At 35.1% G+C, this 20,909-nt stretch overlaps 1 protein-coding gene across 2 annotated transcripts in view; it reads right to left on the bottom strand.

The window, feature by feature from the left end:
• Positions 1-631: 631 nt before the first annotated feature.
• The window catches only part of LOC119639603 (A disintegrin and metalloproteinase with thrombospondin motifs 1), a 112,306-nt gene continuing 92,028 nt past the window's right edge, over positions 632-20,909 (bottom strand). For both annotated transcript variants that reach the window (XM_038037083.1, XM_038037084.1), the window contains exons 2-19: positions 13,182-13,587; positions 12,926-13,081; positions 10,515-10,669; positions 10,275-10,406; positions 9,326-9,918; positions 8,276-8,425; positions 8,041-8,199; positions 7,393-7,967; positions 7,116-7,295; positions 6,629-6,760; positions 5,126-5,352; positions 4,775-5,055; positions 4,485-4,686; positions 4,235-4,399; positions 3,961-4,158; positions 3,430-3,792; positions 1,346-1,960; positions 632-1,274 (exon numbers count right to left, since the gene is read on the bottom strand). In XM_038037083.1, the coding sequence (XP_037893011.1) occupies positions 1,185-1,274; positions 1,346-1,960; positions 3,430-3,792; positions 3,961-4,158; positions 4,235-4,399; positions 4,485-4,686; positions 4,775-5,055; positions 5,126-5,352; positions 6,629-6,760; positions 7,116-7,295; positions 7,393-7,967; positions 8,041-8,199; positions 8,276-8,425; positions 9,326-9,918; positions 10,275-10,406; positions 10,515-10,669; positions 12,926-13,081; positions 13,182-13,587 (4,779 nt within the window). In that variant the 3' untranslated portion in view covers positions 632-1,184. The remainder of the gene's footprint in view (positions 1,275-1,345; positions 1,961-3,429; positions 3,793-3,960; positions 4,159-4,234; positions 4,400-4,484; positions 4,687-4,774; positions 5,056-5,125; positions 5,353-6,628; positions 6,761-7,115; positions 7,296-7,392; positions 7,968-8,040; positions 8,200-8,275; positions 8,426-9,325; positions 9,919-10,274; positions 10,407-10,514; positions 10,670-12,925; positions 13,082-13,181; positions 13,588-20,909) is intronic.

Here is a 20,909-nt window from a genome sequence, read left to right as displayed (position 1 = left end):
TTTGATGAAATTTGGTGCTTTGAAGTGTTTTTTTTTTTTTTTTTTTTTTGGTTTTATGAAGGAACCACATTTAAAAAAATTCGGATGGGAGTATTTTTTTGAGCATTTTCCCCTTTAACGGTTTATTTTGAAAAAATGAACATTTATATGAACATGAACAATTATATGGTGTAGTGAACAATTCATTCATTGGTGGGCCATGGCCAACTATAATGTTTTTACTTATTATTTTTAATTGTGTTATTATTATATTTGACTTTTACTATTTTTCTTATTATTATTTAATGTTTTACAATTATATCTATAATTGGTCGTTTATTATTTATAAAGAATACTTGATTTAATTAATTTCAATCGTTTACAACACTCACACAAATCGACATTTATTAAATTCTAAATAATTGTTAATTCTTTTTAATTTAATAAAATCAAAAAAAAAAAAAAAAATTCCTAAATAACTAAATGTTGATGAGTGTTTAATACTATGACAGAAACATTTGTGCGCATTAAATTGTAATAATAATTACATTTATTTTAATTATAATTATTTTTTTATATTTTATAAAAAGTTGAGAAAATTCAACTTGAAAACGCAGTTTTTTTTATATATATATATATATATAAAAAAAAAAAAAAATATATATATACGTGTAAACTAAAATACACTCATTGTTGTATGCTTAACAAGTGTTAAACGATTTTGATTTATTTTGCTACTCATTGATCCGCGTTATATGATGAGAGATATCTGTAAGTTAACACTTTCCTTATCTATCTCTCTCTTTCATTCTGCCTCTCTGTCTGTCAGGATTCAGAGCTAAATGTGTTTATTAATTTATGTGATTTTTGTGGATTTCATTCAAGAAATTCTATTGTCGGCTCTGAGCTTCCCTCTCTCGTTCGCTCGCCATCATTCTCATTTAGCTGCGAGAAGAGTTACGGTTTTTGTACGATTTGTAACTCTGTCAATGGAAGTTGAAATTCTTGAAGTATATTTTTTTCGTTTTACCCGGTATAAATGCATAAGATACAAAATTTGCATTCAATTGCTTGTAGAATAAGCAACGAAACGCAATTAAAACAGCAGTTTTAGCACCATAGTTAGATATAAATTGCAATTTTTTGATAGAGCAACGGCTATAACACAATTAGCTATAACAACTGTTGTTGTTAACTCGTTCGCATCACACATCCAAATATAAAGCAGAATTGCCAGCTATTCGGCAACCACCACACCAGCCACCACATAAAGCCCGGTACGACATACGTGAATTCTATGGAGAAACCAAAAAAAAAAAAATTAAGACAATCTTCAACTGCCCGCTTTTTTTAGTTCCATACTAACCGAACTTGATTCCTTCATTACCACGTGATGACCATAGGGCTCCCAGACTGTCCCGTGCCTTAAATGAAATCCCGTATGCTCTAAGTTGATTGAAAAATCACCTTGCGGGCAATTTTTTCGTCGATTATAGCAATCACCAGCCGAACCATACGATTGTGGTCGTCCTCTGCTCTCGGCAAAAGTAAAGTCATTTTCATCTATTCGCAATGTCGTTAAATCGATACGTATTTTGCGAAAACTGGTACGTCCTGGATTTGAACTTTTATCCGAAAACTCAAGATCTCTGGACTCAGGCGGACATTTATCCGGATGATAAGTTTTATTATCATAATATATCGAATAATTTTCGGTAGCATTTACCGTTACAAATTCCTTCGGCGATGTACTCATATCATGGCAATAAATCTTCTTTGGCATTGAACGCACATATATAGTGTATTCTCGATCTTCATAGGTGCGTAAAAATCGTCTTATATCATAACACGAAGTAGGATGACAATGACGCGGCGGTGTGCATTTTTCTCGAAAGATTTTCTCCTTAGTTGGACAAGGCAAACGACGTCTTTGTGAATCATAGCAGAGCATACGCCGCCGACGGTTACCTTCACAATTGCACTAATGAAGACAATAAGAAAGAAAAAACCATAGAGAGAGAGAGAGAGAGAGAGAGAGAGAGAGAGAGAGAGAGAGAGAGAGAACCAAAGAATAAAATTCGAATTAAAAATTCGCTTATCTTTCGCGATAAATTTTCAAGTGTCATCTACAGATTTTAATTCGTTTTCTGAGAGTCTTACAACTGCCGTATTATTGTATAAGCTAAGATCAGTTATTCATTAAAATAATTTTCTATGTAAGATAACCACAAAAAATGTATATCATACGAAAGTCTAGCCTTTACAGACACATAGGGCTTTCTTCTCAGGGCACATGACCTTCACAAGGCACATGATTTCCATAAAAACGACACATGACTTTCACACAAACGACACATAGCCGCCATAAGTGTGTGATAAACGGCACAACGCTACTACATCCAAACAATAATCAATAATGCTTTAAGACCTTAGCCTTTGAATTTATTTCTCTGACTGTAACCATAATAATAACAAAAACATGACTAGAGAGAGACTTAGAGGACGGAAAATATGATGATGCACAATGATTAGTCCTTGAAGAGGCTACTTGAAAAGTAATCTGTCTGTTTACTTTCTCTTCCCATATTCCATAAGTCAACGAGATCTCAGAGCGACCAAAGCAAACACTTAACGAATCGATGATTAAGTGGACCATGAGCAAGGAAGAATGCTTTAGCAAAGCACGGCGTTTAATTGCAAAAATTTCGGACTTTGGCGCATCTTTGAAAAGTTATTGAATGATAAAAACAATAATCATTTTGTGAAGCCTCGAACCCGATCTACATGATCTAATAACCTACGGAGCCTTAAATGAAGATTTTAGGACGGATTAATTGCAACTATTTATTAATTAATTATTTTATAAAACCAAATTTGAGTAATTCGAGAACATGTAATGTACATAGCGCCTAAGAAAAGGGAAAGACAAAATATCGATTGGCAGTCGGCTTTTAAGTGATCGCGATTCCAATCTGGGAAGATTGGCTCTATTATAGGCTATTCTTTAAGAAGCCAGCTTTGTAGGGGCATTAACGTCTGCCTCTCCTGATTTCTTTTTAAACTAAGATTAAAAGATTATTGCGACTGGATCAGTCGATTTATTCACACCATTCTCATGTTAGTAACGGGATTAATTGTGTGAGGAAAGTTATCACCATTTTGTTGTAACATCACATGCTACGATATCAAGCAAGAAAATTATGTTTTTTTCTTTTTTTGGTGTGTTTTTAAAGCTGTCTAGTATTGTGTATGGTAAAGTATAGGGTTACTTAAGATTTCAGATGTCAAAAAAAAGAAAACCAAATTCTATATATCTATTCTCCCCACATAACACTTATCGTCCCATCACCGTCACATGTCTTCGAAAATAATAATTAAGGAAAAAAGAAGGCATAGCGTATAAATGTTCTACGAATATCTGTAGAAAGATTTAAAGGAAGTTTATCTTACATCACTTAACGTCTTGTATTCCCGTTTAATGCAATTATTGCAAATTTTACGTTCAGGCGGCTTCTTTGATTCGTCGCAGTTTGTCAAATTAATTGGATTACCAAAGGCCGATTCGCAATATACCGAACGTGATTGATAGTCGTCTGAACAATCGGCTTGACATGGACTCCAATTAGTTACGGACCATTTGCAGCTAATTTTGCACACTTTATGGGTACGTTTCGGTTTCGGCACACGCAAATGACGGCAATAAGACGAGTCTATGAACTCGCGTCGACGTGGTGTACCTTTAATTTCCGGTTTATAGACACGAGCACAATGCAGCTCCTTGCGTCGTACACCGTTGCCACATTGCACTGAACACTGTGCGCAAGCGTGTGTGTGTGTAGGCAGAAGAGCAGCAGTTTTGTAAAAGAGAAACAAAGAAGGGAAATGAAAAGGGGCTTGCTTTGTGTGTATATGTAAAAGTTAAAACGTTAGTCAAATGCAATGAAAAGCCTTCGCAACGGCTATAGGAACATGAAGACTTACGTTCGACCAATTTGATACATATTTTATTGCGCAACATTTACGTTTACTAAGAGGCTTTTTATCCGCAGGACAGGCGTTGCCGAATGGGTTACGACACACAACAGTACGATTCTTCTCACAATTTGCATCGCATGCACCCCAATCGCTAGTCCACCAATTATAGGCAAAATGCTGACTTAAAGCAGCACGGGAAACTTTCTAAGTAGAAGAAGTTATAGTAAATGAGATCAAAAATTTGGGATTAAAATGGATGGTTGAAAATGGAAAAACTAACCGTTACGGCAGTGCTTTGCTGACAGTTCTCTTGATTACAAATGCGTGTTGTCTCCCTATAGTTAGCCTTGGTCTTTAAATTGCAGTACTCATCGGGCACAAAAGTTTGATTAAAATAACAGGCTATACTACGAGTTTGTACGCCAAGACCGCATGTTTTCGAACACTAAAAAAAAAATAATTTCCAATTTAAATTTATGTATTTATAAATGTAATATTAATAGGAAGAGAAAAGAGAAAGTTCGTCTTACTGGTGTCCACTCCTTATAGCGCCAACAACCTTCGCGGCACTCCTCATGAACGTCGAACTCAAACTTCGAGGCACAATATTTTAAATCCACAATGTTAGAGCGCCCCATATCGGGAAGATTTTGTATGCAATGATAAGTTTTCTCCCTCGTGCCCAGTAAGCCACACGATGACGAGCACTCCGAAATGCTGGTAACATTCAACCTTTAGAATGATTAAATTAAAAAAAAAATACAAACTCAATAATCAAAAAAGCCTAGAAGCTTAGGTTTAACATAATCAATTTACTTACGTTAGCAAACATTCCGTGTTACAGACTCTATAATCCGCATTAGGTTTAGCTGACGGATCGCAGAATTGTGGCGCGACTTTCAAAGCTTGTATTGTGCTAACGCATACCGGCAAACGATACATGCTGCCATGACACAAGGCATCACAGTTACTCCATTGTTGCATTTCCCAGCGATAAATCTCTACTTCATGTTCGAGATAATTCGTTTTATCCATAGTGTACGTGTAAGTCATAAGTAATGTCTCGTTATCCTTATGAGCATTCGTAATCATCGAGATAATCTTGCAATAAAAGAATATTTATAAGTTCATGCATGAATTCGTAAAATTTCTTTAATCATTTAAATGTTACCTCCACAACCAGATCTCTTTTCAATTTTCTCGTATATGTGGTATTCACACGTTCTATAGGATTTTTCGAGCCATTGTACTCATAAGCGACACCCGCATAATAGCTGACATTACGAAATGCTATGATGACATTATCACCGTTTAACAATGACTTGCCCTGATCATCACGCAATACTATATAATTTTCATCACGATATCCAGGCTGTTCGATAACGATATTAGAGGCACCTAAAAATATTCATTGAAATTGTTATAGCAATAAAAATACTATGCAACAAAATCTATAAATATTGGCGCCTTATGATGATTAAGGTTATGTGCATGATTGCAATTATAAGTACAAGTGCTTGATAGCACCTATGAAAATTGATGACGTCCGATTTATTGATTGAATTCGATAATAAAATCTGACTTGAAATTGAATTTTTTTTTTTTTTTCTTTCTTTCTAAATATTATTTATTTAAACTGATTAAGAAAGCTTCAGGTGCTTACACTGTCGCTAAAAGTTTTGAACTTTTGCAAAGCAATTAAGATAAAGCGGCGCTTTAGATGTCTAGATTACACATAACGCGGCTGTGTGTCAACAAAAAAAATTCAGAAACAAAAAAAAAAAACAATCACAACTCATTTAATGCGGTTCTTTTCCTCAAGCCTGAAGAAGATAATAGAAATGTTTGCAGATCTCTTATAGCAAAAAAAAAAAAAAAAAAAAAAAAAAAAAAATGGACTTTAAAAATTCATCTTCTCTCTCAATTAATCGTAGGGACAGGCAGTCAAACAAAGTCTTGAGAAGACTAAAAGACGAACTAGATGCCACTATTTATGCTAATCCCTACACGGGATCTTCGTTGAACATTTCCCCGCGATATACATATTCCACGGACTTATTATATCTCTTGCAATAGATAGATATGAGTGCATGCTTGCAGAAATATATATTATATTTCTGTAGGTATACATACAAACATTTATAGGCACTTAATCACTCAGTCAATACATATAGCCACGTAGTGTTAAAAAGAAACGGTACGCAATGAATGCGAAAAATATTCATACAAAGATGATAAATATTCGCAAAGCCAAGACTGCCGTGATAAGGAACTGTGAACGGAATATTAAAATGTGATAATGACAACATAGACAGTAACAACAATAACAACAAAAGCAAGTAAACCAATTATATTAGACGATTATGTAAATGACGGACGATTAAAAAATTTTTTTTTTTTTTAATATATTTTGTATAAAAGAATCGATTTGATGATGTAATTAAACGAAATGTTCATAAAAAATGCTAGAAACGTTCTCTCAAGCATAACTATTTAAGCATATGTAATTATGGAAAAAAACACAAATATTACAAAAAAAAAAAAAAAAAAAAAAAATAATAATAATAATAAATAAGTAAATGAAATCAATTTATAGAAACGGCTTGTGTGAAGGGGTGGAACCACTTCAGCTCGCTTTGGCGAAGTTGACTGAGTTTGATATATGAAAACTTACCTTTTGGTATTGTAATCACATGATAGTAATAAGTTTTATATTTTGGTTGTACGCGATACAAATCGGAGACATAAAAATTGCCGGTATATTCTTCACATGTATCGTTTCGTCCTTCACAAATTCCGCATTTATCTAAATTTAAAAAAAAAATATATATATATATAAAAAAACAAAATATATTGCAAAGAACAACTTGTCAACAATTTATTAAGAACTGTCTAAAAAAACTCAGGCAATTTTGCATTAATTTTTATATATTTTTTTCTAATGATATACAGAAATGTGTACAAAAAAACAAAAAAAAAAAAAAAAAAGAAAGAAGGGATCTAAAAAGCCATCTAAATATATTTATTCGTCTGGCATGAGCACACGCCTGTCGCTACGTTTATTATCAACAGCCATGTCTTGCCAATGATTTTGATGATGATTCATATATCCGCCTTGTCATACGCATAGAAATATTCGTATTTTGTGCTTTTATACTCACCCAGTTTCGCTAATGAATTCAGCTCGTTATCGCAGCCAGCCGGCCGGCAAATGCCGTTAACGCATTTATCAAAACTATCAAAGGAGCAGGTGGTGCCATCTATTACTTTCTCTGATAAACGAAAATAACCGGTATTGCCCTCGGCCCGGCAATATAAATTACATTTTTCTTTAGGCGGCACTAAAAGTAACATAATAACGTAACGCAACGTAACGTAACGTAACGTAACGTAACGTATTATCTATTTCATATAAATTTAAAAATTTTAACCACTTACAACCGTATTTTGGTATCCATTTCGTATGCACACCTATAGCTTTTATGCCAAAATCTCGTCCATTCATTTGATAGCATTGCTGTTCGCGAGCATCCATTGAACCGGTTGGGCAATTTTGCGTATTACACGACCGATACTTCTTTCTAGCTCCTGTGCAATATTTACCACCGTTTTTCGGTAAGGGATTATTGCATTCGCGTTGACTCTCTTGCACCCCACCGCCGCAAGTCAAACTGCACGGAGTGAATGGCGTCCAAGAGCCCCAGCCACCGTTTATAACTTGCCTTGTGTTACCTTCGCGGGGCACGCATTCACCCTTCTGGCACCAATAATGCATACCATTGCAAGGAGTTCCATCGGCCCATGGCAAATTACTTGAACGACAATCAGAATTATTGTCATGTGTTTTACACCACAATCGCTTGCAATCGGTCTCTATATGGCAATAGCGTGATTGATTGCCATGTATTAGCTTGCACTGATGATCCAGCGAATAAATCTCACCCGGCAAACGTGTATTATAATTAGGTATGAATTTGGTCGGCGTATCTTCTAAACAAGTTTTGTCTTCTTTTCTTTGGTATATACAAATGAAAAGTTAATTTTTCTTTTTTCTTTTAAACAATATTCCATTTCGAGATAACCTACTCTAAGAACTCGGAGACATAGTAACGCGAACAATCCGACCAAGACCAGGGATGTATATCGTCGCCCATAACACTTGACATAATGTGTAATTTACGATTCGTTCCCGGCTTTGAATTGAATTTTTTACAACGATCATCGTCATCGTGCGGCATATTTAAACTAAAAAAGAAGTAGAAAGATTTCATCTCTTGATATGATACACAAGTTACACTAATTGATTTGCCTTGTGGCTTACATGTGTCCCAGTTCGTGGGCTATAGTAAAGGCTGCCGGTAAGCCATTATCTTGCACTATAGAACACGAGGAGCGCCGACAAACCGTTCCTAGCTCAGCTAATCCCAAGGTATCGCATTTCGTTTCACGCTCTTTCCGACATATCTGATCTCTAAGTAAATGACAAATAAAAAAGTTTGCTTCATATCGCGATATATGTAATACACACATATATATAAATATTATATATAAAATATATTAAATACTGTCAAGGGGATTATCAAACTGAGGTGCCTCGTCACATAAACACAGTTTGATTTCTATGGAAAGAAAGCCTAGCATAAGCATAAGCGATTGCAGGGCGATTATGGGAAAACAATCCAAAGTGGCAAAGTGGCCCAAAAAAATGAATATCGTAGCTGGGTGAACTGGGTGAACGAAGTGATCGCGTCTACGATGCAAATTATACTGTGAGCTGAAATGGGGGACTAAATTTTATATAATTTACGAGACTTCAATAAAGTATTCAAAGAAGTAGTGAGTCCGAGTTGCCGACTTTTGCCCCATAATTTACATGCCTAACCATATAGGAATGTCGTCGTTGGTGGATTTTGAGCTGAAAAAACCAATCCGTGCACTTCAGGATATTCCATGCTTTTTTTTCCATGCTTGGCATGGAATATCTCCCTTTGCCTATATTTCCCCAATGCAAATTCTTTGCTCCATTACGACTTTTTCTATCTTTCGCTTACTAAAAAGAGAGAAGCATTCGTCAGGAGAATCTTTTCACAAATATAGAAAATATATGTTACGGTGGCGATCATAAGCACACTCACTCACATTACTCTCATTGTCATACCGATACCCCAATCCCTCTGTTCTCGATTATAAGTCAAGTTTGATCGCATTATTCAACATTTTGATTAGCATTGAAGCGCATAAGGAGTCGAGTACGAAATCGTGTAAACATTAAACGTGTAACATGGGGAAAAAATAGAACGACCCTATAGGACGTTTCTATTTTGTAAATCTAAACCTTTTCCTTCTTTTTGTTTTAATTTGTTTACTTTACCTTGTTATAAGCATAGCGGTATCGTAGTGATAACCGCGGGTGGTTACATGCGAGCAGAAATCTTTTAACGATTGTGAGGCCGTTGTAGCAGGACCGCGCCTTCGTGCCCTCTTGTAATCATGCAAAACCAATATATTAGCCACCGATATATATATCGAATTACCGATGCTGGCATCGGCAAATATATTCGATACGATCGATATTAAGGTTAATATATACGAATTCAAGTCGTGTTTATGAAATTCGATCATTGTACGATCGACAGCCACAAGTAACTCAATGGTGAATAAGTGACGATCCTCATAGTCACGTTTCCTACGCTTCAATTTCGGCAAGAAATTTTGCTCGAGTTGATTGAAATCGAAATCGAAATCATTATTATCAAGCATGGAGACAGCGTGTCTGGCATTGCGTCGCGAATGTCGCCACACTTTGTGTACAATCTCGGATGACGTTGAGGTGGTTGAAGAGCCGCCGTTAACGGCAGCGGCAGTGGCAGCGGCAGCGGCAGAAATATTTAGCGAAGAGGAATCATACGTTTGATTGAGTGGTTGTATTAGCAATGAACCGAAACTTGTTTTTATATAACCGGTCTGTGTGTGTGTGTGTGTGTGTGTGTGTGAAAATAAACAAAAATAAATAAAAATCGTAAATTATTAAACAGATACGCACACATATTCATATAAGCATAAATAACTTTTTATTAAAGAAACATTTATAATAAAAACAATGAAATGCATTTTTTTTTTTTTTTGCTTTTATTTTTTTTGTTTTTAATGTTTGTTTTTTTTCGTTCTTTCAAAAGTTTAATAAAAAAGATAAAGAAAATGTTTAAAGCTTTTATTTGTAATTTAAATTGCTTGAGATCTTATCATCATCATCATCATCATCATCATCATCATGTATTTTTTGCAACAGAAAGATGAGAGGCGTATGTAATAATACTTACCATACCGTGGCATAGTGACACAGCCACTGCTGACTGTTCATCGCCTTCGACGTGTCCTTTATAATAGCAACCCAAGTAATGACCTTCTTCTTGTTCCTCCTCCTCGGTACGATTATTTAAAATATTAATGACCTTCAGTACAAAGAGAAGGAAAAGTTGGAAAACAAAGCAAAAAACTATGGAAGTTAATCTACTTAATGAAATACGAGGGCTGCTATGAAAGCATTTTATAGAGCTTACCCTAAATGTTTTTGGTGGTATAAATGATGTATCTTGATGTAATATCAAATGTAAACGATGCCCGAATGTATTTAATATATATTCTGGATGTGGATCCCATATTTGACTAGATTTACTACGAAATGTACCCGTTGCACTAAATGCAGAAAAATAATCTGAAGAGAAGAGAAATAAAAAAAATCAGATAAAGCCAGATTAAGTTAATGCATCACATTTTCAATCTTTTGTTATAAAAAAAGTGAAAGAAATTCTATAAAGAAATAATGCAAGCTAAGCTATTGTTCTGCCCATTATTCCATAGAACTTTGACACGAACATTGCAAAAACCAGTATAGAAAGTTCGAGCTTCTCTTCCAACTAACACAGTTAAGAATGGATGTGACATATCCACACTGGTACAAGAAAATATATGAACTAGAATTGACTTACATTTGTGAACAACCTACTAAGATGGTTTAGAGAGGAACAACATTCCTAAGATGGTTTAGAGATAAATTGCCACAAACTCGTCAAGACATTGCTTGAGGTGACGCGTATCTAAATTCCATCCCAACTCGAGTGGAGGTTTCTTGCACTGCAGCGCGGACTGATCAAAAATACTTGCAGCCAGTTGGACATTACTAAGCGATTTAATCACACCGTCTTCTCCTCTGCGGTCACTGCTTTACTGACAAAAATGTTATAATACTTTTCGGTTGTAAGCTTTATTAGTAGATTGTGCCTATTTTGTTAGTTGTAGATGTGAACATGTGTGCTCTTAAGGTCATCATCAATTTATAACTTTCCCAAATCCCCAACAGCAAATCTCTCACTTTTACCATTCACGACCTCGGATTATACTCTGATTGGTACTTTGATTTGACGGCGGTAAGGCTTCTTTTCGTTATTTAGTGACTAATAGTAGGAATAAAACAAAATGGCTGTTAAAAGCTAGTGAATGGGTTAAAAAACGTGAAATTAGGGGAATTGTGGCAGTGCGGTCCACAACTTATAATTTAAATAGCAACTGAAAGTATATTATATATGTAAATATATATATCTGTGTGAAGTAAATGATCCAACGTCTCGTTAACAGTTAAGAGCCAAGAGAATCAGATTGTTAAGTTGTTGTAGTAAACCGTCAGTTAAAGTGAACATATTGAAATGCAAAAAAAAAAAAAAAGAAAAGAAGAAATGAATAAAATGTGAAGGGAAATGTCAATCGGTCCTTCTATTAGCGGGCCAGACTACCATAATCCCTTTAACGAGCCGTACGCATTCTCCTAGCTCCCCTTAGGGTAAATAGGGTGAAGGAAGGTCTTAGTCGATACCAAAAATTGTTATGAACAAACTGAACCTTCCAAATGTGTTTCTTGTAATGCCTCGCTTAGTGTCGGCCAAAAAGGACTCAAGACTCGTCTTTCTCTCCGAAAACACAAAGCTCTTCATACCCGGATTATATTTAATTCATTATCTCAATCCCTCGAGTTACATTAGCTTCGTCTACATTCCTGTAATTGTTTGTTTACCTTTTCAACTGCATACCACCTGCAGGCGCATATACTCTAATTGTCTGGCGCCTTTTAAACCATGTTTTGTAAACTTATTTATAAATATATACATATATATAAGTGAATTTTACACTGCCCACAGCCCACCGTTAAATGGCCTGCACCCTGCACCGTTTGGCTTAATGCAGATACTTATAGAATGACTTTTCAAAATAAAGCCTTATATGGAAGATGGCCGATAAGGTAGTCCAAGTCCTTTCAACGGCCTTCGTTCTTGTACAAAAACCCTTCGGTATACGAAATTTTTTTTAAATTGTGATGTGGACAGACGAACAGGCAGTTCTATCTCAAGTCCTTCCTTCTGGTTATTGTATACATCCCTAGTACTACAAGGCCGATGTCTCTCTCTGACGATTTTCTTAATAGATTTTATTGTCAAATTTAATGGTTCGCCTATTGTTCATGTGATTTTTCATCGCTTTGCATAACGTCACGCATCCATTGTTCCTTATTCGGTGACGGTGCAGCAGTACTTTTTCCCGGCTTATATATGACAAGTCATTCCGCTTGTAAAGGGCTCAAAATTGCAACAAAATTGTGTTGCGCGCATTCCCTAAACTTATACCTAACTGTAAAGGTATTACTTTCATGTTGGAAAAATGATGATGATTTTATTTAGAACTCTACAGCGTTAGTCTTCTACGTCTTCTTCTTCACACACACACATGCAACAATAATTTATTCAAGAAGAAATAGATAACAAGGTCTGGCTGGCATCTAAGGCTAACGTCTTTTCAATAAAACTCTACTCGGGGGCCATCGAATTGTTAGTCGAGATTCTTTGCTTGCTCGGCCGCTCAGCCCCTCGGCCGTAAAACAAATAAACATATAAAGTAAAAGTGTAGAACTTTTTCGATTTACCTTTGTTGTTGTTATTGTTTAAATTACGTTTCGATTCATATAGTAAGTCATCAGCATTCAAACTAAAATTGTCGACTTTTATCGGTGTAACGTAATCACTGGCCAATTCTTCCGGTATACTGTTATTGATATGTTCAATATCGTTTTCCATATCGTCTGTTCGATTATTACGAATAAAAGAAAAATCACCAGTGAAGGTGAAGAATAAAATCAGCTCGCATTTCATTTTTATTTATTTTATTGCCATCATATTTACCTTCTTCCGTACTCCAATCTTCATCGCCCATCTCGATTGTCTGATTTATATCTGATGTTTGCAAATCATTTAAATCATAAAATCCAGATGTCGTTGCTGACATTGTTGTCTGACTTTTATAGCTGCCATCGTTATCGCTTTTATTATTATTATTATTATTATAATTTATTTGATCTGTTGTTGTTGTTGTTGCTGTTGTAGTTAACAGATGTGTGGTTTGTTTTGTTAGGGCAGGTTGTTGCATTTCCGTATTCTCGTTGACGGGCAAACATAGAAATATTATCAGACCTAATAGAATGAGTATGCAGGTGGTGAGTATTAGAAATGCATTCTGCTTCCAATGCGTCGACATGCTGTTGCATTTAGTTTTATAAAACCACCATTCGCAAGTTTTCTTAAGAACAAGCTGCCAAAAAGTTAAAAGTAAAAAGAAAAAAAAAAAAAGCAGAAAAATAATTAAATTAAATCAATTAAATTGAAAACATATTTAAAAAGATTGAATCGAGGGAGAGAGGGACGGTAAATACGGTAAATATATAGAAATTTCTGCTTTACATTAATTGCATATTTAATTAACATTAAATTTTAAATTAATTTTCGAGACAAAGCTAGCCGAACGAGAAGAATATCTTGCTCAGAATATTCAAACATATCTGTGAGAGATAATCTTATGACTCGTTTTTTGAAACATTGTGTGGGTGGACTCGAATGATGATCAGTTCACTTGAATTAATTTTTTTTTTTAAAAATTTTTCGACTTTGCTTTTATATCAATCAAACGAAAGATTTGATGATAACATTCGCAGCACACAGAAGAAAGCTTCAGGTCATCAGGGCATTTTGGGATAAGCATCGAATTCCCGAATCGATTTTGGCTTCTCTGTTCGTCGATCCATCAGTGTAACGTCGGTTTTAGGCGTTCTCCTGATGGCAAAAATGAAGCAGTCGTCCTTAAAATCGGGTAGCAACGTTGGTTCATATGAAAAATGGGCCAAATCAGTCGAAGGAGATCTCTCCTTTCACTGTTAATCTGAGGAGATCTCTGTTTTTCAAAAGGAGTAAAAGATGAGCCAATTTTTGTCAAAATGTCTCCAATATTTGGATTTGTAGGTTAAATACCAAATATCATGAATAGATTGCAGACAAATAGACGGACAGACATGTTTAAATCAGCTGAGAAAGCAATTAAATCCCACTAAAACCATCGCACACAGCGGTTCATTCATAGGAGCCTTGTCTTTAAAACTTTAGTTTCGGTTCCCATTGGAAAAGGAAACGTTTGTTAGAGCAAAGAAAAGAATCAATTGATAGCTCAAGGTTTGAAAGAGAGAAAGAAAAGCAAGGAAACAAGACAAGAATTAATAGTATTCATGGCGCTAAAGGAGTTGCCATCTATTTTCATCAGTTGTACCTTTTAGTCAAATATTGAGGTTAAGTTATAATTTTTTGTGAATTGAAATATGTTTAGCAGGAGGAGTAGTTCATATGGGAATTGCTCTATCGGGGATTAATAACTCTTAAGACGGGTTTAATTTATTCATAGATTGGAATTAATTTTTATAACTTCATTTATGATGAGTTGTATTATGTTCTACTAACTCTTTGCTTTTTAGATTAATTAGGAGAAACTTTTTTTTGACTAATCGAATTATTTACTGATCCGGAATCTTTTTGTCTTATATTTATATTCTTATAGAGAACATGGTACAATTTTTACAGGGGTTTATAATGAAATAATTTGTCAACCTTGCGTTGCTGTGCACCTCTGCACCTATTGAATATCCAGCCGCTAGAGATAAACAAAGAGCTGAACATGATAAAATTATCAAATAGTTTAGAGTAATTCCCCAACTTCTCCAGAATTGGGCGAATAGATTTTGCCTAAGATTTGAGATTTGATTTCAAAATCGCATTTGGCCTCGAAAATTTCGAAAGCGTAGATAATCGTTAACTTAGACCGAATAAAGGTTCCAAAGTGATGGCTGGCTTGCACCCGGGGGACATCTTAAACTTCTAAAACTTGGAAAAGTTAAGAGCGCCACACGCCAAGACATGTATTCGCGGCTGATGAGTAAATGATTTCAGTTTTCTTGTTTCATTTCATTTGATTTTATTTATTTATTTATTTTTTTTGTTTAGTTAGAATTTTATGGATTTAAATAAACAATTAAAATAGCTGTAGCATGTACACATAAATATATAGATTTTTATCACACTGCTTAAGTAGATAAATAAATAAAGCAAAAAAAAAAACAATTTCTTAATGGAACATGTAACGTGCTCCTAATGGTCTCTACATACATATGAATATAAGAAGCATACTATGTCCAGATGTTTGTGTACACATTTATGTACACATACAAGCAGTGATTGTTAACAATACTGTTTAGCGTTTCACACGTTTATTAAGTAAACAATTAATGCATGAGCTAGCCGTTCATGTTTAAATTTATGTACGGACTTGTTTGCATAAATTTTTTATCACCAGTAACGAGATAAAAAACATTAAACATATTTTCCAGTTTCATGGCAGCATGTTTTCCTATAAAGAAAAAAGCGAAAAAAAAAAAAAAACAAAAATCAGAGCATAAAACAAATGGAAAACTTTCATACCCATGGGAAGGGAGCCTCGAGTACTTTGAAGTTGATTATTACTAACTACAGCGGTTTTCAACGGCGGAACAACGGACTTAATATCCAGTGCATACCCTTTAAAACTCGGAAATCTCAATGCATCTAATTCCGAAGAGATTTTTGTGAAACGTCCGCAAACTTTCGAGAGCTGAATTGACTCAATTTTTGGACCTCAAGAAAGTCTAGCTAGCAATACGCTATGAGTGAAAGGGTGAGCAAAGATATGCTATTAAAATACGTAGCGGCTGTAACGACATAACTGTGAACCGTAGGACAAACGAAATTGTATTAACAACGTATACAGCAATTGTAGGCCCCAGGCGCAGTAAATTAGTAACACTCTACGTTGATTGAATCGTCAGTTTTTTGACCTTTCGATAAGATAAAAAAAACATTCTTTGTTTTGCGTTCAGTCTATTCACACACATTGCCTGCGCAAGTTAAATATTTTCATTATTAATTTTTTATTTTTCATTTCTCTCTCACCTTATGAAAAATTAGTTTTCATTTTTTGTGTTTTTTCCTGCAAAACTTTATTTATTTATTTTTTTTTTTGTTCCTCATTAAAGCTAAGGAAGAAGGAGTAGGTTTTGTGTTTTTTAATTTTTAAAGTTCGAATTTTTTTTTTTTTTTTTTTTTGCTTTTAACCATTGCCACGGTTGAGAAGAACTATTTTTTTTTTTTTTGTGATTTCAAAGCTTAGGAAAAATTAGTTTCTTTTCACTCTCACTAGGAATTTATTTTTGGGCCTTAAGTTGAGCAACAATTGTTCCTCATTGAGCTGAAGAAGAAATTGTTTTTTATTATTACTTTTTATATATTTTCAGCCTAGAAAAAAAGGATGGGTTTTTTTTTTTTACCCTACAAGACTTGTGGTACAGGGTGCATTAAGTTTATGCAGAAGGGCTTAAGATAGATTTACATTTTGTTATAATCTAAACCGATGTCTGCCCGTCTATCAGCTTGATGTCTGTCCATGTAAATTTGTGGCGCAATTTTTGAGATATTTTTGATGAAATTTAGTACATTGTCGCTATCGAGGTATGTTTGCACGTCGATGCAATGTGTGTTGTAAACGTTCTCTTTTGTCCGCAAAAATGCGGCTATCGGTTTCAAATTTAGCAGAGACATTGAAAATTCTTGCACGCAGGTTTGTCTTGAAAATGGACCAAAACTGAGAACATCTCGGTTTTGGTCTGCAGCGCATATAAATGTACAAACATTTGAACGCATATCCTATAGGCGATGCTGTAGTACTTGTACAAAATTGACCACGCCTAATTAGTATTATAGTTTATCATAGTTTAACTCCATATGGCGCACAAACAGGCATACATACAACTTCATAAAGTTGGTAAATTCTTGGCCAGTGTCAAAGTTGGCATGCACGTAAACAGGTCCGTTTGTCGTCTGCACAACTGTGTAGTTAGCGAAAATGAAGATATCGTCTACGCATTAGCAAACGAGCTTGGAAGCGACCTAAACTAAACGAAAGGTTGGCATTCGTCTTTTCAGTTTCGAACGATTTTTTTTTTCTACATTTTTTTCTCGTAAAAATTAGTCTTCTTTGAATTTATTTTAAGCTTAAGGAACGCTCGCTTCGATAACGATAGTGGATAAGGCTGGAATTAAAATTTTTTATTTTTATTCTGCTCTGGCCACTGCTCTGAGTTTCTTAGCATTAGTTGTGGTTGTTATAGTTACTTCTGTTTTCAATGCATTAATGAACTCAGCTTACCTTCATCGTTATAGATGCTTTAGATAAACAAAAAGACTTGTAAATGAATTGATTTATTGCGATAAAAGATTTATTCATTGATAATAAAGGGGCCAACGGAACATATAATGTTTTACTTACCTTAAGGAATTGAATATTTGGCAAGACTCGAAGAAATATTTAAACAATAATCAACGCACCTGGATGCAGATTTAGAGCGAAAGTCAAAAATTATTTCATAAATATCGATCACCTGTTGTTTTGTTGTGTGTGTAAGCTATCGGCCGTTGAATTGTTGATACTTAACATTGTTTCACAGTTCAATAATTTCATACAATTTATTTAAAATTCTTAATATGTGTATAATTTATGCTGAGACGTGTTAAAAATGAAAATTTATGTTAAACATAATGAGTTCAAAAACGTTTTTCATTATCTCTTGACTTCAAAGGTATTTTGAAAGGAATTTGCTTTTCTACGAAATTACAAAAAAAAAAAAAAAATAAAAATATTTTTTGATAAAATTTTGTACCTTACAAAAAAAATAAATTTAGGCTCAGCTTTAGGCAATGACAAACATTTAAGGGTCAGTCTTGCTTTGGATAATCGAAACACCGAAGGTGGAACAAATATATAATGCTTCTGACCCCGTTGAGGGGTCGACAGACAGGGGTCAGCATTACGATTTCTGCCAACCTATAAAATGTTCATATTTTTGTAGCAAAGTAAAAAAAATGAATTCTATTGCACAGGAAGCTACAGAGAAATCTGATTAAATCACAATATATTAGTTATAGTTTTACTATTGCAAAGTGGTCAGATGTGAGTTACTCTGCAGCATGGGCTACAAAGCGCCAAAGCATTTTTGACAGTTTCGCATTTTTACAAGCAACTACAGCCTTTAGAAGCAGACAACGCGATGCGTCCTTTATGAAACTCATACCAAATGGGATGACTCGGGTAATCTCAGGCGTCGTCTTGACGCTTCTTCACTGAGTTGCAAGACTGATACTGCTTCAATGGTTCAGAATGACTATATTAAGCATATGAACCTACTATGGAAGCAAAGAAGTAATACACCGGCAGTTCAAAACTGGAAAATTGCAAAAGTGTAGTGTGTGTCTGCAGTCGTAGCTATCAAAAGACCATACATAGCTGGGATACACTTCTTCTATATTGTATATGCCTCCGAATGCTTACGAAGGCAACGCACGAAAGCGCTGAGACAAGCCGCCCTGAATGTTCTGAAGAGGCTCGAAATTTTGAATAAGTTCGGGAAGCACATTGACATGGATGCAAGCATTCACGATAGGCCCGGAACGCTTCTGTTGTGTACCAGGAAGCTATATCGACAAGTTGGAAAACAGGCGGATTAAGCGAATATCTTCACATAATCTTTTAAAGTAACGCACAAGATTATGATGCTAAGAAGGATGGACATACGTTTGGTCACAAGCTTTTACACGGGTCAACCTTTCCTCAAATATCGCTTGGTAAACTTGGTTATCTCCGATGCAGAGGGAAACATCCCATCATATCCTAAGGGAATATAAGCCCATGCCCACAATCGATTATAAAGTGTTTGGCGGACAATTCATAATGCCAGACACATTGTGGTGTGTGAAAACAAAGAATGCGGCGGGATTCGTAAGAGTCCTGAAACTGGCAGGCTAGCGGCATGGGCGACTGCAATTGATTTTCTAGTTCGCGGTGCGAGTTGCTCACACGATAATAACAATAATAGAAGCATTGACTTAAATGCACCATATCCACTGCCGTCCTAAACACTCTGCTCTTCGCAACTAACTGAAGAAGGATATTGAAAGCAATCCTCTTATACCCTGCAGGAGGTACGTTGAGTGGTAAGAGCACACATGACGCATTCTATCTGCTTAGCTCCACCTACCAAGTAAAATCACCTTCGGATTGTAAAATAGGGCAGTATTCACCCCTACCTATTACACATATAGGTGTATTTTAGCATGAATCTGATCACTCATAGCAGACTCTATCTGTTTAAAAGGTGACTGCATTTAATACTTGACTAGTAGCGCGACATTGTTTATCATTAAAGATTAGCTGCGTTATGGCAATTTTTTCTGCTATGTGGCTCTCCTTTAACTTGATCTAAGCGATAGCGAGAAAATTAGAGCAAACGTCATGACATTACTATATGCACCCACCAGATAATAGTCAAAGATATAAGTCATATGAAAATATTGAAAAAGTATTCAAGTTGATAGCGGTTTTCCAAGTAGTGAACTTTAACATTAACAAGAACAAAAGTCTCTCTTGTTACACTCTACCACAATAGTGGCACAAGGGCATATTGTTAGTTTGTGAGAATGTATGCAACGTCGAGAGGGACTTGGGATAGATTCATCTTTTATTATAACGAGCGGTTGAGAATCGCTTTCGAAGCGATGTAAGGTTGCGTGTGAGTACGTCCGTATTGGATTTTTGCGTTTGACGTATAGGTCGCAATGAGAACTTAGTTCGGGTCGCGGGCTACTTTTTCGATTCGACTTCCTATATAACGCCTGATTTTCAAAAATTCTTACATGAGTAACAGTAAGGTGGTGTGGGGTACATTAAGGTGGACTTCTTACATCGTTTCATCCGTTTATATGAGTTTATCTATTAAGCTCAGTACCAATTAGTGTTTGTTTATGTGCGTTTAATATGTCAGATACGACATTTTTCTCTTAAGTAAATGTAAGCGACTGCACCCTGATTTAAAATGATAGTCGAACTGGTTTTTGGTGACTATTAGTTTTCATTTAAAACTTTTAGAAAATATTTTTAACATTTATTATAATTACTCAAGCATCGATAAATATAGCCAATCGAATAATAAAACTATTGAATTATATACTAGCATATGTTATGTGACACAAAACAAACAAAAGATTAGGCTGATCTTCTAGAAAGACTCGATAGTCAGTATGCTTAAAATTTAACGAATATTCATTGACTTGTATACGACCAACAACCAGTCGTCCAATCAGTTCCTTAAGATTGTGCATAGACGCAAACGTGAATCGCTTTTAATCATCTTCTGCATAAGGCGCTTCATAAAGTTTATATATGCTTGCTCTAAAGCGCCACGGAATCAATCCAGTTAGTTCTCTCATTAACTGGCAATTTATTTATCGGTTCAACCATTCGTTGATTTGTTCACGCCGATAATCATTTACGGTTTCTTCTACTTGTTCGTCTTAATGGTCGCCCCTTTGATGACTCATCAATTAATATAAACTAGTTTATCCAAGCATTTATATATTCATTTACCGAGTTGTCCATGGACGCCGATTTTTCTTATTCATTGGCCATGCACTTGGCTATCACTCTGGCGCTTATGATACAGAGTACATTAA

Source organism: Glossina fuscipes, unplaced genomic scaffold (assembly GCF_014805625.2).
Source record: "Glossina fuscipes isolate IAEA_lab_2018 unplaced genomic scaffold, Yale_Gfus_2 112, whole genome shotgun sequence".
Taxonomy (NCBI): domain Eukaryota; kingdom Metazoa; phylum Arthropoda; class Insecta; order Diptera; family Glossinidae; genus Glossina; species Glossina fuscipes.
Note: the sequence above shows the minus strand (reverse complement) of the source record. Positions and strands in the feature narration are given on the sequence as shown.